At 33.5% G+C, this 18,738-nt stretch overlaps 1 protein-coding gene across 1 annotated transcript; it reads right to left on the bottom strand.

Annotated features, from left to right (window-relative positions):
* Positions 1-9,334: 9,334 nt before the first annotated feature.
* Positions 9,335-12,580, bottom strand: LOC115961517 (zinc finger CCCH domain-containing protein 54). Its single transcript, XM_031080491.1, has 3 exons — positions 12,563-12,580; positions 10,372-10,423; positions 9,335-10,056 (listed from the first exon to the last, which is right to left on the bottom strand). The coding sequence occupies exons 1-3, from the start codon at positions 12,578-12,580 to the stop codon at positions 9,335-9,337; spliced, it is 792 nt and encodes a 263-aa protein (XP_030936351.1).
* Positions 12,581-18,738: the final 6,158 nt, after the last annotated feature.

Below are 18,738 nucleotides of genomic sequence, written 5' to 3'. Positions count from 1 at the left end.
TTAGTTGTGCTGGTATTCCCATAATTATTACTACTTCTTCATTTGTAACTATTCCTATTTCTTAATGTGTACTATTATTACCATAATTTTACTTAAGTAATTTATTTAGGAAAATTCTTAGTTTACATTATACTATCAAAGTAAGATTTATGTTGTATCTAAGCAAATGTGTAAAACATTATACTCTCATAAGTCACATGTTTTAACTTTAAATGCCATTGCCAAATTGATTGATTGGGAATGTATAAATGCATGTGTTTATTATCAAGGGCAAAGGGAGGCAGGGACGTGGCTCCCTTTTAACTTTTCAAAAATCCTCCATTCTTTTTGTATTTTTGGTATAAAAAAAAAAATTAGATATAAATTTAAATAATGGCCCCCTAGATTTTTACTAAAAACATGTAATTCATTTATACAGTTGACTAATATTTTTGTTCCCTCTATTTACTCTTATATCATACATACTCACTAAATCAAAGTGTGTTTAATATATACCATATGTAACTTCCTCTACCTTGAGATTTGGAGGAACGACACTCCATTCCAAACTTGAAGGGAAAAAAAAACTCTTCTCCCTTAAAATCAAACAAATGTGAAGAGGAGAAAATATTTTTTCTCTTCAGGTTTGAGGTAAAGTGTTATTTTCCAAAATCTCAATAGAAGGGAGTGTAATTACCTCATAATGTCAAGACATTTTCTTTTTCTCTTTTCTTTTGCAAATATGTAAAGACTTACTTGATGTAAATATTTTTGTTTACATAAGGAGATATCATATGTTAAATCAATATTACAAACATATATTCTTCATGTATAAGAAATATAAATATATTGTGTGTGTGTTATTCTTAGGATTTAATATATATATATTTATATATATATATATATATAGCTTGGTCCCCTTGAAAAACTTTTCTAGCTCTGCCACTATGTATTTCTTTTGGTGTCTTCTTCTTGTTTTGTTATATATTTTATTATTTTTCTCATTATTTAAAAAAAAAATTAAAAAATTATGAAAAACACACTTGAAATTTTGTATAAATTTAAGAATATTTTGGAAAAATTCAATAATTACTATTAGATTCTTAAGAATGATAATCTAATATTCCCAAAAATTGTATTAGATTTCTATTCAAACCAAACATGAGCATAACTACATTTTCAAGTATTACATTCCAAAAAATCTGGTTATTGGAATATAATATAAATTCCCTAAACCAGACACCATCTAATTTCTTAAATTGTCAATGTCTAAAAGATTTTATCAAATATATAACTGTTTAATTAGGACTTTCCTTTGTGGATGTATCATGTTAAAATCTTGCTTTTGCTTTTTGTTTTTCAATCATTCACTCAACAATTTTTATATGGTATCAGAACCAAATCCAAGAAATCTCATTGCACTTTTCTAAAGTTCCTTCTCTATCGACATGGAGCGAGCCTTTTCTCCCTTAAGCCTCAGAGCCTAAGGGTCCTTCCCTCTCACTTCTCTCGTTTCCTTTCTAAATACCTCATCATTGATTTATCACATGATATGGAGCAAACCATCGTTGACAACTTAAAAAACCTACAGCATACCAAAGAAGAAGAGGAATATATTTTCATATCATCCAACAGTACACCAAACTTGCTGGAAGAATGTGCGCTGAGCTTGTTTGGGAGATTGCTGGTAGATCGCCAATAAAATCAACAACCCCTCAAGAATACTTTGAGATTGGCATGGAAGATGGGTTCTAACCATAGAATAGTTGAGGTTGGAAATAATATCTTGCAATTCAAATTTAGTTCAATGTATCAGCTAGAGTGGGTTGAGAGAAGTGGGCCATGGAATTTCGAAAATAACCTCCTGCTCTTATGCCGATGGAGAAGGGGTTTATCAACAGCCAATTTGGTCTTCACCCATGCACCATTTTGGGTCCAAGTTTGGGGCTTACCATTTGAGCACATGACAAAAGAAGTTGGACATGATATTGGTGGCAAGATAGGAAGAGTTATTGAGGTGGACAAATGGTCATGGCAAGCAGAGCAAGCTAAGTTTATGCGAGTAAGGGTAGACTTACCCGTTGAGAAACCACTAAGAAGGGGGTGGATATATTACAAATATGGATGGAGAAAGATGTTGGGTATCCTTTAAATATGAGAGATTACCCACGTTCTGTTTCACCTGCGGAAAAATTGGACATGATGAAAAGCATTGTTTTATGGTGACTGAGAAGCAACCTGTGGATCGTCAATACAGAAAGCAAATGAGGGCAAGGGGAACCTCAAAAGGAACAAACGAAGGATGAGAGCCTCAGGAAGTAGATGTCACAAACCAAAGAGTGGAGTTGAGCCCGAAACAAAGTCTCAGGCCACGATGGAGGACCTGGTTGTTTCCGTTCAAAGTGGAAATGAAGGAAGCGGTAGTCTGGGTGGGAAAGACAACCTCAAAGAAGGGAAAATTTTTGGAAAAGAGAGATATGATGGAAGGTCAGAGATGTGTGTAGCAAGCAACCAGAGTGGATGGGACAACTCCGGAATTGTGAAGCAGGAATTAAGCAAGGAAAAGGGGCCACGTAATGTACAAAAGGTAACCAAAAGTTCTCTAGTCAAGGAATTGTTCAAAAATAACGAGGAAGGGTTATCAATAGTGGGCCAGTCCATGAAGCCCAACAAGGATGAGCAAGAAGTTACAAGTCCACTTAAGCCCATGATGAATAAAGAAAACAATGAAAGCAAAGATGTGCTAGTCAGCCCAAGGAAAGTGTGGGGTGAGTAAAGGGAATTTAAAAAAGATTGCTAGGGAGGTTAGGAAGGCCCAAGAAGCAAGCATGAAGACCCAGGAGGTAATAGTGGGTACAAAGAGATGTGAGAATACAAAGGCGCTAGCATAAAGTGAAGGTCGGTTCCAAAAGAAAAGCTGTGCTGGTGAAGGTAAGAAAAAAAAGAAAATTTGTGAGGAAACGGCGGTGGTTGATAGGCAACACCGCCGAGAGCAATAATTTCCTTAGGATGGAACTGCCGGGGGCTTGGGAACCTCCAGATAGTTAGAGTGTTGGGCGAATTAGTCCAACGGTGGGATCCCAAAATTGTTTTCCATTCGGAAACAAAAATAAAGAAGAAAGCTATAGAAAAATTCAATTTTGTTAATGGGCTTATTGTACCCAGAAAGGGTAAGAGAGGAGGTTTAGCAATGTTATGGAAAAGAGAAGTTGATTTGGAAATCATGGGATATTCAAGAAGCTTTATTGATGCAATTATCACAGAGCAAGACTCAGGCTTTAGGTGGAGAATCACAGGTTTTTATGGGAACCCAGAGGCACATAGAAGGAAAGAGTCGTGGAAAGAACTTGCTGCTTTGAACAGAAAATTTGAACTCCCTTAGTTGTGCTTTGGTGACTTCAATGAGATTCTGTTTGGGGAGAAAAAGTTGAGGGGAGGGGGGGGGGGGGCCTCCAAGACCCCAAAGGCAAATGGATGGCTTTAGGGAGGTGGTTAATGCCTGTGGATTTACAAATTTGGGGTATAGCGGTCCTGACTTCACTTGGTGTAACATGCAAGAAGGGGAAAATTAACCGCGTATATTTGAGGTTAGATCGAGCTCTCGCCACCAACGATTGGATTAACATGTTTAATGGAACAAGAGTCCTCCATTTGGTAGATTCGACCTCTGACCATTGTACTCTGTTGATTGTTGACTCCATTACAGTGCAGCCTTCATGAAAGTGTAGGTTCCATTTCAAGGAAATGTGGACAAAAAAAGAGGAGTGTAAGAAAATCATCAAAAATGCATGGGAGGGTAGTTTGCACCAAGGCACACCTGAGGGAATAGCTACAAGTCTTCAAAACTGTACAGCGGACTTGGCAAGATGGAATAAGTTGGTTTTTGGTTATGTGCCAAAGCAAATCCAAAGCAAAAGGAAAGCTCTTAATGCGCTAACTCTCCAAGATAGGAACGGAATCATGGGAAAGGAGATAAACAGTTTAAGAAGGGAGATTAATGATCTTCTTAATTGCGAGGAGATCTTATGGCATCAGAGGTCAAAAGTTCTTTGGTAATGTCAAGGGGATCGCAACACAAAGTTTTTTCATTCGAAGGCTTCTCAAAGGAGAAAGAAAAAAACAATTAGTGGCATATGGGATGAGAATGGGAATTGGTATGATACAAATGAGAGCATTGTAGCAACGACTATTTCTTACTTTGAGATGTTGTTTACTACCTCTCACCCTAGCAAAATTTCAGAAGTCACTGACACAATCCCTACCAGAGTAACTGATGAGATGAATTAGAGATTGATATCAACATATACAAGGGAAGAAGTGGAAGAAACTCTGAAACAAATGCACCCCACAAAAGCCCCAAGACCTGACGATATGTTTGCTATCTTTTTTCAAAAATATTGGGATGTGGTAGGGAATGACATTACTTGTATGCTTTTGAATGTGTTAAATTCCAATATGTCAATTGCTGATATAAATAGAACCAACATTACCTTGATCCCAAAAATCAATAGTCCATCCAAAATGTCTGATTTTAGGCCGATAAGTTTAAGCAATGTAGTATACAAGCTGGTATCTAAAGTAATTGCAAACCACCTAAAAAACATCATCCCTCAGATTATATCTGAAAACCAAAGTGCATTTCATTCGGAGAGGCTCATTACTGACAATGTATTAGTCGCCTTTGAATTGATGCACTATCTAGAACATAAAAAGGAGGGGAAAGAAAACTTTATGGCGGTTAGGCTTGACATGAGTAAGGCGTATGATCGTGTGGAGTGGGCTTTTATTGAGAAAGCAATGGAAAAAAATGGGCTTCCATGAAAAATGGATTCAACTAATGATGCAGTGCTTAACTACTGTTTCCTGTTCTATGATTATCAATGGAGTAGTCCACAGATGTATTTTTCCTACAAGAGGTCTCCTACAAGGAGACTCCTTATCTCCTTACTTGTTTCTGTTATGTGCAAATGGATTCTCATCATTAATTAAGGATGCAGCAAGGAATCAGATGTTAAGTGGAATCTCTATTTGCAGGGGATGTCCTATGGTTACTCATTTATCTTTTGCGAACGACAGCTTATTGTTCTACAAAGCTACTAATCAAGAATGCCATAAACTCATTAAGATTCTTGAGTTTTACGAAGCTACCTCTGGTCAAAAAGTAAATGCCGAGAAGTCTTCAATTTTCTTCAGTCACAACACTACCCATGAAAAAAGATGTGAGGTGTTAAACATTATTGGCCCAATGCAAGACACTAGGCATAGTAAATATCTGGGGCTTCCTTCCATCATTGGAAGATCTAAAACCGAAGTGTTTGTTGAAGTGAAGGAAAAGGTTGGGAGGAAATTAGCAAGGTGGAAAGGAAAATTATTGTCCATTGGAGGAAAGGAGGTCCTGATATAAAGGCCGTAGCGCAAACAGTTCCCACTTATACAATGAGTTGCTTCTTAATTTCGAAAGGGTTGTGTGAGGAGATTGAAGGAATGATAAGGAAATTCTGGTAGGGGCAACGACAAGAAAAGTCTAAAATCGCGTGGGTGAGCTGGGAGAAAATGTGTAAATCGAAGTCAAATTGTGGTATAGGCTTTCATAACTTCCAAGCCTTTAACCAAGCAATGCTTGCCAAGCAAGGATGGAGACTCCTATCCAATCTAGATTCCCTTTGTGCCAAAGTCTATAAAGCTAGGTACTACCCAAATGGGAATGTTTTAAATTCAAAGCTGGGTTGTAGTCCTTCATATACATGGAGGAGTATTTTTAAAGGTCTTGAAGTGATCCAGAAGGGTACCCGATAGAGAGTAGGCAATGGTAGACTAATCCACATATGGGAGGACAAGTGGCTTCCCACCCCAACAACCTATAAGGTAATCTCTCCCCCTCGGCCTTTTGATGATTTCCCTATGGTTTCTACCCTAATTGATGAAGATACTAAAAGATGGAAGGTTGATACATTGAAGTCTTTATTCCTCCTCTTTGAGGTAGAAACAATCCTCAATATTCCGCTGAGCTACAATCTTCCAGAGGATAAAATAATTTGGGTGGGAAACAAAATAGGGGAATTTTCAATGAAGAGTGCGTATTATATTGCCCTCACTATGATAAACTCATCAAGAAGTGGAGAGTGCTCTCATGGTGATCCTAGAACACCTTTATGGAAATGAATTTGGCAGTTAAAAATCCCCCCAAAAATAAGAATATTCACATGGAAAGCTTGTGTTAATGCTTTGCCAACGACGCTAAATTTAAGAAAGAGAGGGGTAAAAATGGATGGAATGTGCCCCGTGTGTGGGCTGGAAGCTGAATCCATTCCCTACACTCTTTTCAAATGTGGTGTTGTGAAGGAAATATGGGATCAGTGGAAGGAGTGTGCCCAATTGTAATTGGAGCTGAAAACCAGGATTTCTCTGAATTGGCTTTAAAACTCTTATATGCAAGAACTCCTAGAGACCTAGATCTTATGGTCGTGGTAGCTTGGGCAATTTGGCATAATAGAAATCTGAGAGTGTTTGAGTCGGTCAATCAGGAGGTAGGTCTGGTCTGGAATTATGCAGTAAGTATGCTTTTTGATTATAAAGAAGCATCAAAGTTTTATCTATTGGGTCCTTCGTCCTGTGAGGTTTGTTGGAAAAAGCTACCAGCTAAGGTATACAAGATAAATGTTGATGGGGCAACTGCAGATGATGGAAGATGCTCAAGTATTGGAGTGGTTATAAGGGACTTTAGAGGAAATGCTGTTGCTGCCCTTTGTAGAATACTCCCAAGCAATTTTTCCGTGGAGGAGACTAAAGCTTTAGCAATGGAAGCATGGATCCTGCTTGCAAAGGAAATGGACCTTCACCAAATTATTGTTGAATTTGACTCACTATCGATAGTTCAAAGCATTTTATCCAAGGATTTCAAAGGAGAAATCGGCCATATTTTCCATGGAATTCTATGTTTTCTTGACGGGTTTAACAGCTGGCAAATCAGGCACTTGAAAAGGGATTATAACAGGGTAGCGCATGCGCTTGCCCGTTTTGCTAGATGCATGTAATGATATAAACCTGGAGTGGAGAGGTGTGTCTCCTCCAGTAGTGAGAAATTTGATCCACATGGATTGCTTGTAACTGTGCTGCTCTCTTTGCCTTTGTTGTATTTCAATTTCAGGTCTAATGAAAGTTTTCTTATCCAAAAAAAAAAAAAAAGAACCAAATCCAGTCTTGGCTCACTGAGAAATATTGTCTTTTTCTTCCATCAAACCAACATCAGATCCGTTCCAAAAAAAAAACTCTCGATGTCTAAATGCAATGAACGTTAGAATTTGATATTGTGAGCTTAATGTTATATCATTGTATCATGCACATTAATGAGTTAATTAAGATTTCAAAATTCATTAACTTATTGGGTTGTCATGAATAATTTTTAAATTTATAAAGTCTAAAAGTGATTTATTTACTAAGTGTAGTGTTTGAGCATGAATAAATTAACTTTAAAAATAAAAAAAAAATAAAAAAAAAAGGTTAACATTATAAGTGGTTATTGCTACCACTTACTTGGTATGATTATTTGGTATTTTGGTATAACGAATACAAAATTAATGAGAAATGTATTTTTCTTGGACAATGATGAAAAAAGGTGTCGCTTTTCAGATAATGAAAATGTTTTCCACCAGTCCATTATGCCCTCGCCCTCTCTATCACACCACCATTGTTATTGCTACCACTGTCTTGGCTACCACCAAACCAGTTTCACCACTACTGTACCACCATATATAGTTGCTTCAACCACTAATGCAACACCTTTACTGTCACTACCACCAACATATATCATACCATCTTTATTTTTGTCCTCGCCATCACTCCTTTAATGATTTTTGCACATATAAACAATATAAAATGTTTTGGAGATTAATTCAAAGTAGACGTTGATGGAGTGTATAAAATATCTATAGTTATTTTTGAGAGAGAGAGAGAGAGGAATGGTCCGAATGGAAGTGGTAAAATAAAATAGAGAGAAAGTTTGGGAAATGATATTATCAAAATTTTAAACTCTTTATTTAAGTTATTAAAATTAATACTTAAAAACCTAATTAAAAAGATTTTTTAAAATAATATAAGTACGTAGTTGATAGTCGAGAAAGAGAAATTCTAATGATAAATTTCTCAATTGAAAAATACTTTAAATTTCCAGTTTAGTTTAATTTTTTTTGCTAAGTAAAGAATGAAGATGTCAAAGTTAATTTGAAGCCCAGATATATATCCACCACAAGAGTGGAAGTTACAATAAAACCAAAGAGCAACTGGCTAAAAATCCTTTTTCACGGTTTCTATACGATTAGGAGCACCGATTTCTTCATTGAATTTTTCACGCTTTCTTTCACATAGCATTGCCACTTCACATGACTGGCCCACCGTAACACAAAAATACAAAGGAAGGTGTGAAAAATTTTGGTAAAGTATTCAGTATCAATAGACTTCTTGGTAAGATTATATAAAGTGAAGTTTTAAGTTGTTGTCACGCTTTAAATTTAGTAATTTGGAAATATGTATCAAAATTCTAAACCAATGATCATTGGCCTACTTCCATATGTTATCTCTAAAAAATGAGGATAATTATACAATATTTTGATAGCATATAAAGGTTTATTCACTATTCTCTCCTCTGTACTTTGTTCTTCTCATGCCTCATAAGTAAAGTATAGATCCATAACTTTAGCATTAGACGGTCATTGTTATTCCACAATTTTTATTATACGATTTTTTTTTTAATACACCAATAGTTGGGGATAAGGGAATTTAAATATAGGATGTCTTTATTGAAAATATCAAGAGATGTCAACCAATAAACCTACACGCTCTTGACATTTGATTGCCAAATTAAATTTTAAATTATAAGATGAAAATTGATGACATGCTAAATTTAGAGGCTGAACATCATAAGTTTACCTAAAATTAATTAACAACAATGGGAGAGAATACAATATACAGCAGTTTCATTAATTTGGATCCAAATATATAAAGAGGAGTTTAGATTGATTTTCACCCAGATTTATGACAACAGAACTGTAATCTTCCATTATGCATTCCTGGCAACACATATTAAGGAAGAACAATTAAAAACTTTAAAACAATACAACCAAAGGAAAACATAGATACTTAATTATAAATAATATCAAAATCAAATGTACAAATTACAGGGAATAATTAAAAGAAGTCCTTGCGGACACTCACATATTAAACAATCTTCAACCAAAAAGTAAGAAATTAATTTACCACACATACATATATTTACTCCCCAATTAAACATCTCTCTGAAATAGTGAAATCTACTCTCATCAGATCTCTCACACCTGCATATATATATATATATATATATTTACTGCACCAACTCTGAAATCCAATCGATCTGAGGCAAATCTGACTCTGATGATTCCCAATTATCCTCAACATCCCTTATCTTCAAACCCCTCAAACTCTTCAAAACCTCCGAAACCCCATCACAACAACTCTCAACAACATGTTTCTTCTCCAACTGAACCGGCACCGGCAAAGGCAAAGGCAAAGGCGGCGGTGTGGCATCCTCCTGACCGTTTGATCCATCGCGAACCCCATCTCCGCCGACGATCATTCTTGGTCGGTACGTGTAGTGGCACTTGTATTTAGTCTCAGACCGTAACTGCTCAGGCGTGTGCGCAAAAAAACATACCTTACGTTGGCAATAACGCCCAGCATTGCATGCACGCGTGCGATACCTAGCTGGGTGAAGCCAATACTCGAAGACTCCATGCGCGAACTCACAGGTGTCACCCTTGAGGCACTTGCCGGTTCGAAAGGCCGAGCATGCAACGGCGGAGTAGCTAAACTTACGTGGATCGCGGCGCTGAGCCTTTTCGCCGCGGTGAGCATAGGGGCACTCGGTCCAGTCGTGGCTTCGCAGTCTCGGACACCGTTTTATCTTATAGCCGTACATTCGGAACTCATCGGAGCCAAAGATAGCTTCGTCGATGTGATCGTTGTTGATGGTGTTGTTGTAGTATTCCGGAGGTACGAGGTTGGGAAATTGGTGTTCGGAGAATCCGTAGATGCTGGGATTTATGCCTTTCATCATGTTTGTTATAACAAAAAGGCAAAATTGTAACAAGGGAAAGATGTCAATTACACAAACTGCATACGTACATGCAAAAGATTTGTAGGGTCTATATGAAAAAAAAAAATTTATGAGGATGTTTTTAATTTATATGATATTTTATGAATTCTAAAGGGATTTAATTTGTATATGTAATTCAAGATCAATGCATGAGAATAATGGACTGTGATGATATACAAATTGCAAGGAAGATTAAGAAGAAAATTGAAATCTAATTAGATGGAATATGATAAAAATCTGTGATGCTTTTAGTCTCTTCATAATACCTCTGATTATTGTCAATTTGATGCCTAGAGATAAATGTTTCTGATTGCAAAGCTGAAGAGAGGAAATTGGGAAAGAAGTGAAACAGCTAGCGGATCCATTACTTGAAGAGAAATCCAGAGGCAGAGAGCGTTAGAGAAAGAGCATTGAATTGTAGGAAGGTGAGGGAATAGTGCATTTATTTATAAGGATAAGAATTGAACTCAGCTTGAGTTAAAAGCTAACCATTATGAGTTACTTTCTGAGCTTGGCAATGGACCTTTCATATCTAACGGTAACGGACGTTTAATGGGGTTCCCTCTAATGGGCATGGCTTGCTTGCATGCTTTCTTTGCCACTTGTTGAAGCCATGGATTGCAGCTTAGCCAGGTGGAGTTGGCCATTCTTGCAAAGTGATATGCTATTAACTTTATAATATTAACTTTGGCTTCTTTCGGTGACAGTAATAAAACAATATTCATCTCATCTAACCATTCTTGAAAGGTCAACGCTACAAAAGATGGATGCTCTTTGCAGAATCCATGCATGAAATCGCCCTATATCTGCAGAGATCTGATATAGGATATATATGTATAAGCCAGACTATCTGGTAGAAAGCAATTAGAAATCTTCTAGTATCGAAATTTCGTGACCAATCACCAAAGTTCTGCGGATTTTGCTCTAGCACGCCGATAAAAATCTTCACTTTCACTTTCACTTTCTTTTTCTTTTTCTTTCTTTTGTTGTTGGTATCTCCACTTTCTATTTAGTTGGCATTATTTGGTTTTGGTCAATGTTACTGAAGATGAACTTAATTAAGTAATTGAATGAGAGCATATAGTAATTTTTCATCGTAGGCAGATCCATATGCACTTGCAGTAATTAAGGTCAATCTTGTACTGATAGGATCATAGCCACCCATTTAACATTTATGTTGAGATTTCATCATAACAGTCATATCTCCTATTTTAAATTTGAGATTTTTTTTTTTTGAGAAACAAATTTGAGAGTTTAAAAAGTTGTTTGCGCACAAAAGGTAAGACATAACTATGATAACATAGTAGAATAATTATTCGAATTGAGAATGTAGAGATGAATTGCACTCGGTTTGTTTCGGCAATAATATTTTTTAGAAAATAAGTTTTTCAAAAAGTATTTTCTATAAAACTATATCATTTTCCTATGTATGATAACAATTTTAAGTGAGTTAAAAAACAATCTCCTAACTTCTCTTATTTAATTTAAATAGTGGAAAACAATTTCTAAAAATAAGTCATGCGTTTTCTATTGACTAAAAATAGTTTTCCTTTGGCTTATTTTTTTTAATGCTACCAAACACTGAAAAATACGAAAAACTATCTTTACACAAGGTTTTCCATCAAAATAAATAAAGCGTAAAAAACTTATTAGAATAGAGAATAAATAGATTAATTAGAGAAAATTGGAAGGATACCAAAATCGTTAAGTGGCCACATCATTATTAGATAAAACTTGTGTGTTGCAATAAACCCATTAGAGAGAATATATATATATATATATGTATGTATGTATGTATGTATGGTACACCCAAGACTAACTTTAGGGTTACTTTACTTGCACTACACATAATGTTTACTACAAGTAATATTAGTATATCCTAGCTCAATAAATATACATTATTAGATTATATATTCTCTCTATTCTTGTTATATAAGCTGAATTTCATATTGATTATAATTTATTATCTAATTCATAAACTCACACATTTAGTATATTTCAAAATAATTAAAAATAAAATTATGGGAAATTAATAGATAACCTAATTCTACATCTTCAATTAACTTAATACTTAACAAGCATGATCAGTATGAAGAAAAAATATGATCAATTCATAGATGAATAATGCTACAGACACAAGTTAGTTTACAACATTTTTAAAAACTGAGGCCAACTTTTTACTCGTTTTCATTTAGACCTACCATTAATATCACATTTTCATATAGTAATTGTAAGATTGAATTTAATCAACCATCTTGTTGGCTTTATTCAGTGCCAAATTTTCTTGTATTTCAGCAATTAGTAACCCTGTATTTAGGTGGGATTGTTGTAAGGGTAGTGAGTGAGATAGTGTGATGAATTGCTCAAGAGTGTACAAGAAAACAGAGACTCGCGACTGGATCTCACGGGTGACTCACGGCTGCAAGCCGCCAGAAGATACACACGTGCCAAGCATACCAGAAGTTGAAGCGTCATACTAGCTAAAGCACTACAGGACAAAATAGGACAACTGGTCGTTCTGTTATCTAGCGGCTGGATCTCACGATTCAGTCAAGCCGTGAGCCAGCCCTGTTTTGAAAAACCTGATTCTTCACATTCCATTCTCACCCCAATATAAATACCCCTTATACCCACGAAAGAAAGAGAGCTTCCAGAGAGAATTTTGAGAAAGAAACCCTGGAGTTATACAAGATTGATTCATCCACAATCTTCACATAAGAGACTCTTCAAATTCCTCAACTCTCTTCCTCTCCATTGTTAAATCCTTAAGAGGCTTTTTACCAAAACCTTTTCTCACCATATCCATTACTGTGAGAGGGTTGTTTGGTGTTCTGGGAAGCAGTTAGAAAGGAACCAATCTACATTGGTTGATGCTATGGTCAAGTAGCGGAACCCGGGAAGCTAGAAAAGAAATAGGTTGGGCGTAACCTCGTTGGAACAAGAAATTTGGAGGGCTTAGGTACACTAGGTAGATTAGGCTTGGAGGGTCTATTGCTGTTCATGTATCTCAACTACATTTTCTAGTGGATTACTTACCGCTTGGAGGGCGACGGAGAGGTTTTACGCCGAGGGCTTCGGTTTCCTCTTCGATAATACATCAAGTGTTGTCCTTGTGTTTGCATCTCTCTTCTCTTTATCTTTACCAGCTAATTACTGCTGTGATTGTGATTATTTATGGTTTAGATTTTTTTATCGATTCGATTATTAGCTTATGCTCATGTTGCGCACATTTATTTTTTGACATTAAGCTTGAATTGATATTTTTGTTATTGGGGTCTAAACGTTCAAGGGTGTTTTATACACTATTTGAACTTTCAGTAATAATCACTTACCACATTAGCAGTTTGTAAAATATTTTTGTAAAATAATTTGTATCTCTAACATTACTGTTCATAGATTCTCTAGGGACTGGGTTTGAGCACTATTCCTAAGGGATAAGTGAATCCAAGCCGAGCAAGTCCAATACAATAAATTTGTAGAGAGTGAATAGAAGAACTGGGCTTTAATGAGTGTAACAACATTTGAAGATGATTTAAAGAATGAATAAGTAAAACAAATATGGACTTAAGCAAGCAATTCAATCCTCGGCACTAGTCCGAGGAGCTTCAACTTATTGCTTCTTGAGTGACAATGACAATGGTTACAAAGTTAGTTCAGATTACTACAGTGTTTTCTCTGGTAAAATCTCTGATCCCTTTTCCCAAAGCTCCTTCTTCCTTATATACTACTTTCCTTCTTCATCTTCACCATACACGTGCATGTCAGATCTGCTATTGTTGGTCTTTATCACATCAACCTCCTCCCAAAGCTCTTAGGTAGTAGTTATGAGTCTGAAAAGCCACTGCTCAGTTATCATTTCCACATTAATGCGGCTAGAGTGTTAGTTGCGGAGCATTTAATGTGGAGGTAGCAACTTTTCCTGGAATTGCTCTACCGCCATGCTCTAGTGTGCTTACTTGTTGTACTTATCTTTTTCTTTGAAGTGCTTTGGAAGATTATCTTTGTCAATAAATCACTTTTCTTCTACCTTGGCTTTGGCTAGTCGAGGATAGAGTTGTCCTCGGCACGGTTTCTTGGGTTGTCATGATCGCCACTGTCTTCTTTATATGCGATTATGGGCCTCGGCATGGGCCTCAGGCTTAGTACAAAAGGTGGATGTATATCACTGGACTCTATGACCCCACAGATTCATTGTGACAAAATACTTAATAAATGAAAAGATATTGGAAAATGTGACATTAACAAAATACTTGACCTAACCTTATATATGTCACAAGTAGTTTCGGTGGTCCCACGCCATAGAATTCGGATTTAAGTGAGCTAGGGCAATGATACCGTACCATATGAACCCTTTTTTTAATTCATTAATATATATATATATATATATATATATATATATATAATATGTTAGCTTTTAAATACAAAATAATAAAGTAATCAAAATTTATTTATTATTTTGTGATGTGTAACCAATTACGATCATTAATTGTTATGTCTATTTGTAAAATTTTATAATAAAATTTATAGCCGTGGTTTTCAAAACCAAACAGAGCAATTTGGTATGATCGGGTTAATTGTGAACCTGGTGATTGATCAAGTCGGTTTTTTACATTTGAAAATTGTCTATTTTACCAAATTTAGGTTTTTTGGTAAATTTATTTGTAATTTGACAAAGTTTAGCTATGAAATTAGTTGTAATTTTAGACTACAACCTTACTTAATATCTGTTTATTGAAGGAGAATTTTTACAAATCCACCATTAGATTACATCTTCTTCTTATATCCCCCATTAGGAATGGCAATTTTGCCCCACCCATGCTTGCAAAATTTTTAGAAAATTAATGACCAATAGCTATGTTATCAATAAATTGTTTAAATTGTAAATTTTTTTAATTTAAAATTATGCATAAAATTTAAGCTTATAAATCATATAGTAAATAATATCTGATTGACACAAAATTTGACTTATGTATTAAGAGCATAAAGATCATGCAATTTAACGGTTAAATTTTCAAAATATGTAGTAATGTTTATTTTATTAAGTAATGTTATAATTTTAAGCTACAACTAGTCTTATAGCTAAATTTTGTCTTTTGTGATTTAAGAAATTTGTTTTTGCATGTTAACATGCTATTTATGAATTTATTTTAAAAATTGTATTTTATTTTAAATTAAAATGCTTTCTACTTTAAAGATTATTTTTAAAAAAAAAATTATACTTTGTTATTTTCTATTATCCTTACAAAAATTATGGAAATTTATTTGAAAGTAGTATAAAGTATTCTTTAAATATATTTTTTAGTTAATTTGCTAATATTTACAAATTTTATATCTTTATTTTATATTTTAATTAATTATGACATCTTTTCAACTTCTTTTCGAACCCTTATTCAAAAGTAGTATAAAGTGTTCTTTAAATATATTTTTTAGTTAATTTGCTAATATTTACAACTTTTATATCTTTATTTTATATTTTAATTAATTATGACATCTTTTCAACTTCTTTTCAAACCATTATTCAACCTTAAAATTTTGGAACTCTGTTCTTTTTCTAGCTCTTTGAATGGTGGTGTGTAATATATATAAATAAATAAATATATATATATATATAATTTGATATTTGAAAGAGAGAAGATTTATATATATATATATATATATAAATATATATATATATATATATATATTTATATAATTTGATATTTGAAAGAGAGAAGATTTAAACTCTACATTTAAAAACATAAAAAGATGTTAGTTGAGTTGCAAAATTCCTATTAGTTGATAGTAACTTTAACCTTTTTCTTTTGTAATTAGGTGAAAATTACAATCAAATAAAAAATAGCACACTTGGTTTTTGTTTGGTTTGCGCGTTTCAAGCGTTTTTTGTTTTTTTTAAATCAACGCCTATTGCACTGTTCAAATGTAAATAGGCATGTGAACAGTAATTTTAAAAGTGAATAGTAACTAGAAAATGATTTTTTATTGTTTTTAGTTTTCAGTTTTCAGCAAAATAAACGGTATCCAAAGTTGTTACAAAGCAATTAATATATTTAATTAATACATACTAGCCTCTGAGCACGCGCGGAGGCTCTTCTATTTTTTGGGTAAAAATTAATAATTTGCATTTATTATAATTTGAGATTTCTACTTTTTTCCAATTACAAAAAAAAATAATAATAAAAATGAATACGTGAAGTGAGTTTTGTAGATTGGAAGAGTTTTAAAACTAACAAAAGAGTGATCCTATTTTGTATGGAGTTAGAGAGTAGAAGTAAGAATTTAAATTAACGTAAAAGTAGAAGTTTATTAGTAGCAGAAAGACATTTCAACGTAGAAGTAAAAATTTATTACTTTTGTTAATTTACTATTTTAATCCCATTTTTAAGTTTTAAGTAGGGGTATTTTTGACGATAAAAAAAGTAATAACTAACTTTTTTTTGCCAATTTACTATTTTATCCCAATTTTTAAGTTGTTGGTTAATTAATTTAGGGATATTTTTTACAGAAAAAATAAATAAATAAATAAAAAAAAAATAACTAACTTTCTGAATCCCCTTAATATATATATATACATATGTATATTGATTAAATAACTCTGACCATAAAAACAGTTAAAAAGGAAATTGCATCCAATCATCCAAAGACAAAATCCACGCAGGGCCGGCTCTATGGTGGAGCAAAAAATGCGGCCGCCTAAGGCTCCAAGAAAAAAAAGGCCCCCAAATTTTAACTAATAAGATTATTTATAATCAATAAATAAAATAATTTTTTTTACTAGATGAAAAACAAATTAAAAAATAGAGAAAAATGCAATGTCGTCCACAATATTTTTCACAACACTTTTACAACTAATACTAAGTAGCAGATTGTTACAGCCTATTGTTGATGGCAAAAAAATAATTATAGTGATATTTTCAAATAAAAACAAAAAGCAGTTTAAAATCTAGGATTTGTTGTAAAAAATATTGTGAATGTTGCACTTCTAAAAAAATAATAATAATAATAATAAAAGTTTAATTAGCAAACTTTTACTAGTTTTTATCTAAATCTACCACTAACACCACTATTTTACTTACTACTATCAATCTACCACATCAACAAGTATGACAAATTTTGTCAAATTTTTTCTGTCTTAAATATTCCAAAAAAAAAAAAAAAAAATTCTATGTAGTTCATGTTAATTAGTAGTAATTTTGCATCTAAATTAAGATGATCAATTTTCACCTTAGCCTCCAAATGCATTAAGCCGTCCCTGAATCCACGCTGACCCAAACACGAGAGATCTCAGAGAAGCAACACTTAACGGACGTTTCAGACCACGGTAAGGTACAAGAACCGAAACGACGGCGGATCGACCTTTCACAGAACGAACAAAGTTTGCTAAATATAGCAAACGTACGGTGATCCACACGTGTATAAATGATTAATGACCAGGCCTACGTTTACGACAAAGAAAAATTATTGTTTTTTAGAATATCGAGGTAGTTTCATGTGTAGTCTTCTTGGGATCGGAGTGATCAGAAGCAAATTGGTTGGTTTTTTTTTTTTTTTTTTAACAAAGAAAGTCTAGTGTCAACTCTTCGATCCCACGGCATTGTGCCACCAAGACCTTAATGGGTTATTGGGTGTTTGGTAGAGAAATTTAAATAATATTATATTTTGCTATTGTTTCATGTGAAGTGATTATCTATCATTCACAATTTACTAGTTCAGTAAATTATAGTTTATAGATACTCACCTCCGTTAATTGATTTTTTAAAGGCATTCATTAATTGGATATTATATAATAATATCATTAATGTAACCGTTAAGAACTTATTCCATGGTAAAGACCTTAATTTTTAGTTTAATTAACACATTTTAGTATAATTTTTTTTTAAAGACCTACATAAAACCGAAGCTATATAATAATATTATAAATGTAATCATAAAATGTAATCATTGAGTACTTATCCGTCTGTCAAAAATTTTGTAGTTCAATTAGCATATCTTAATGAAAAAACAAAGAAAAAAAAATACTTATCATTTAAGTAAGCCTGCCATGTAATTTCCTTGTGTGCTCCTCTTTGGCATCGGCATCTCAACATCTATCTCTACAATTATATTCTTTAATTTTAATAACATTAATTGAAAGAATAAAGTTTGACTACAAACTTAACCGTAAGTTAAGGCTACTTTCTTTAAAAAATTTAACAATGCTACATATTTTGAATTCTAACCGTTATACTTGTACTGCATGATCATTATACTTTTAATACATATGTTAAAATTTGTGTCAATCAAATGTTAATTACTATATAATTTACAAACATATTTTTTTATGCATAATTTTAGACTACAAAAACTTATAATTTACATAATTGATTGATGACATAGATATTGATTTTTAATCTTTTAAAAATTTTGCAAGTATTGAGGATATAAGAAAAAAAAGTAATTTTGACAAAATTCACATCCAATAAAATAATATTAAGTAAATTTGTAGTCTTATAACTCAATTTGTAGCTAAATTTTATTTCCGTTGAAATATATACTTACACAATCAAACTCCCTCCAATACAACAAACCAACTCTCTCGAATACAACGTAACAGACAGTAGAATAGCAGAAATTCCTCCTCAATTTTACGAAATCCT

This window comes from Quercus lobata, chromosome 9 (genome assembly GCF_001633185.2).
Source record: "Quercus lobata isolate SW786 chromosome 9, ValleyOak3.0 Primary Assembly, whole genome shotgun sequence".
Lineage (NCBI taxonomy): Eukaryota > Viridiplantae > Streptophyta > Magnoliopsida > Fagales > Fagaceae > Quercus > Quercus lobata.
The sequence above is the reverse complement of the archived record's forward strand: the minus strand, read 5'-3'. Positions and strand labels throughout refer to the sequence as shown.